This window comes from Drosophila takahashii, chromosome 2L (genome assembly GCF_030179915.1).
Source record: "Drosophila takahashii strain IR98-3 E-12201 chromosome 2L, DtakHiC1v2, whole genome shotgun sequence".
Classification (NCBI taxonomy): Eukaryota; Metazoa; Arthropoda; class Insecta; order Diptera; family Drosophilidae; genus Drosophila; species Drosophila takahashii.
In genome coordinates, this window is record NC_091678.1 from 25,994,962 (window position 1) to 25,997,986 (window position 3,025).

Sequence of the window (3,025 nt, forward strand, 5' to 3'; positions counted from 1 at the left end):
AGAAATACGCTTATGGATAACTTAAAATGATCGAATGGGTTTAAAACACAAAATCCAACACTTTCTAAATAGCTGTGTATTTCTTGCAGAATTTTCAAACAATTTTTTTGCTAAAATATTTCCAATAATGCTTTGTTAGTGCGAATTTTCCAATTGACTGGGATGAAAGGCAATCAGAGTCACAGCACAAAGATACAGTGAATTGAAGGCACAGACCCAAAGTGTCTTATTCTCGGTTCACTGACCAGTCGAGATGATTGACTTCATGCAAATGTTCTCGTTAGGACCCATGTCTGGTTGGAAAATTTGCATTTAGCTTGTTTGACCAGTCTGCCACTAAAACAAAATTGAAATTGTTACCTCCTCGAACATTTCAATTTAATTAATTAGAGTAAGGGCAAAGCCAAATAGTCCGCTTTTGTTCAAATATATCTGCAGGTCTTCCTGGGATCTCGGGCTATTAATGTTTAACCAAAACGAAGTAACAACAAATATGCAATCAGGTTCTTACATCAGACTTGTATCTGTAGTAGCTCCTTGCCCATTGTGTGGTCCTTTTGGCAATTAAAGTTAGTTAAAGTTCGGTTTTTCATTGTCTCGTCTTAGTTGAACTTTGGAGATGGTTGAACATTTTGCGGTTTTATTAAAAATCAATATAAAAAGATTTTGCAAGCTTTAGTTTACTTAAATAAATGAAACAAGTGGGAGCCATTTTTATTGCACAGGAAGTTCCATAAATTTGCAAACTGTAGCTTTATCGATCCTGCAAGTCTATATCTTTCGCAGCGCGTTGACACCACCAGACGCTCGGCATTATTGAATTTATGCACTTAACGATAGAGTCAACAGAGTGTATCTGCTGCCGTAGAGGAAGCTGTGTTCGCGACTGCAGTGGCAACTGTGCGTATACGCAATTAAATTTGCAATGTCTTCTCCTCGTTGGATTGTCTGTGCGAGTGTGTAAAAATAAAAATAAATGGCAGGAAATGAGATTGTTGCGGCTTTAATTCCGCGCAAGTGATTGAAGGAGACCAGAGAAATAAATGAAGAGATTTCGGGAGGTAACAAATAGGGAATGCCATCCAAGTAAACGGATTATAGGGTTTTTTAGGAAATTAATAAACCCAGTCTCGTTCTTCTAGCTCATTTTAAATGAAAGCTTTTCAGTTATATTATATATCATTTGATTTATGAATGGCAAACTCTTGGAAGAGAACGAAAATTTTTAAGATGCACATGGAAGTGCAAAAATAGGTAAAATCGCTTCACATCGAGGCTGCGGCTGCCGATTCCTCATTTGCCACAATGATGGCCTTTTCGATGGTTCCCTTGAGCTTCCGGATGTCAGCATCTAGGTATACAATGCGCTCATACTTCTTGGCCAGCTTGTCGATAATTCCCCCGAGGTGATTCTTGAGGATTGTTTGCAGTTCATCATCGTTGGGACCTGTGAACTGCTGTCCCCTCAAATTGCACTGAAACTCGTCCTCGGCCAGAGCCTCGGCCAAATTATCCTCGGTGTCGTCCTGCTGCTTGCGCAATTGGCTCAATTCGACATCCAGGTCAGATCGCTCGGCAGCCATGGCCTCGAAGGCGACTATCTTCTGGTTCAGCTCCGGATTGAGCACCACGCCCGGATTGATTAGGCGGGCGAAACCCTTGTTCAATCTCGACATCGCTGGAACAGTGTATTACAACGAGTTTAAAGAGTTTGTGAATTTTTATCTAGAGCTGTTGCTTGATTTCATTTATTAGTAAATTTGTCCCGTAAATCCGAACACTTTCTAGTTACCTACTTATCATTGGTAAATTTTGTTTGGAAATGGTAAGTAAAAACAAGAGAGAACGCTATAGTCGGGTGGGTGTCGAATTAGGAGAATTAGTTATTCTCGCTTAAACTCACGTAATTTAAGTCGCCACCTTGCTTATTGCTCTCTTTTTTTCTCCCAAAAACGAGATGCCATAAATTTACCATGCGCATATAGATTTGATTGCGGTGTGGTTTTTTTGTGTCCATACATTTTCAAGATTCCACTAATCCTACTTTAAATTCAACATACGGAAGAGAAAAAAGGGCCCTAGTATTTGTATTGAAGAATTTAGAGTTTAATGGACAAAAAGAAACTATCTCTAAAAAAAAACAAGAAAGAACGCTACAGTCTACATTTCTACATTTCGATAGGGATAAATATACACAACGAAATCGCATTTATACTTCTCGGAAATCTTCAAAGGTGTGGGCGCCAGACACATTTTAAAAACGTTAGTGGGCGATTAAAGGAGGCGTGGCGCTCGGCTGCGACCCTGCGTAGGAAGCCCAAGGATATGTGTGGGTAATCCCAACTTTCTAGCTTTTGCAGATTCCGAGATCTCAGCGTTCATACGGACAGACAGACGGACAGACAAACGGGCAGACGGACATGGCTAGATCGACTCGGCTAGTGACCCCGAAACCCCATGAACATATATACTTTATGGGGTCGGAAACGCTTCCTTCTAGCTGTTACATACTGTGAGGAGTTGAATAACTCATCACAAATAGCAGCAGCTAAAATAACGGATGGCCGGCCGCTTACCAGTTACGGCGAATTACCGTAGTAGCGGCGCGGCGGAGAGAGAGAGTTTGGAGACCGAGAAGTGTAGAGTGAGAGTTTGGAGACTTCGAGGTCGAGAGAGAGAACTCTGACAAGAGAGTTTGGAGAGTCATGGCGGAGAGTGAGAGAGTGGAGACTTCGCGGGCAGAGCCAAAGTGCCGTGTGTGCAAAAGGAAATAACGGAACTGCACCAGACTTTGGACTCTGCCGTGAACTTTGGACCAGGAGGACAAGTGCCACATCTCAGCAACCGAGCGGCACACAGGCGTGCCACATGCAACATAAGAATCCGCGGGACGGCAGCAACGAGCAGAACTACAATTTAAAGCCGTGCGTGAAGGACAAGTGGGTCAAACAGGGACCACGGACTTTGGACCCGGAGTGGAGAGATGCCGCGGGCAGAGCGCACGAGGGACATAACGGTACCCGGA

The 3,025-nt window shown here is 42.8% G+C and overlaps 1 protein-coding gene across 1 annotated transcript; it reads right to left on the reverse strand.

Annotated features, from left to right (window-relative positions):
* Nucleotides 1–1,133: 1,133 nt before the first annotated feature.
* Nucleotides 1,134–1,792, reverse strand: LOC108060494 (uncharacterized). The gene has a single exon (XM_017146201.3). It carries the CDS (start codon nt 1,674–1,676, stop codon nt 1,266–1,268), a length of 411 nt encoding a protein of 136 aa, XP_017001690.2. The 5' UTR covers nt 1,677–1,792; the 3' UTR covers nt 1,134–1,265.
* Nucleotides 1,793–3,025: the final 1,233 nt, after the last annotated feature.

Excerpts from the sequence above, each read along its gene's own strand:
- LOC108060494 (XM_017146201.3), bottom strand. The coding sequence starts at position 1,676 with ATGTCGAGATTGAACAAGGGTTTCGCCCGCCTAATCAATCCGGGCGTG.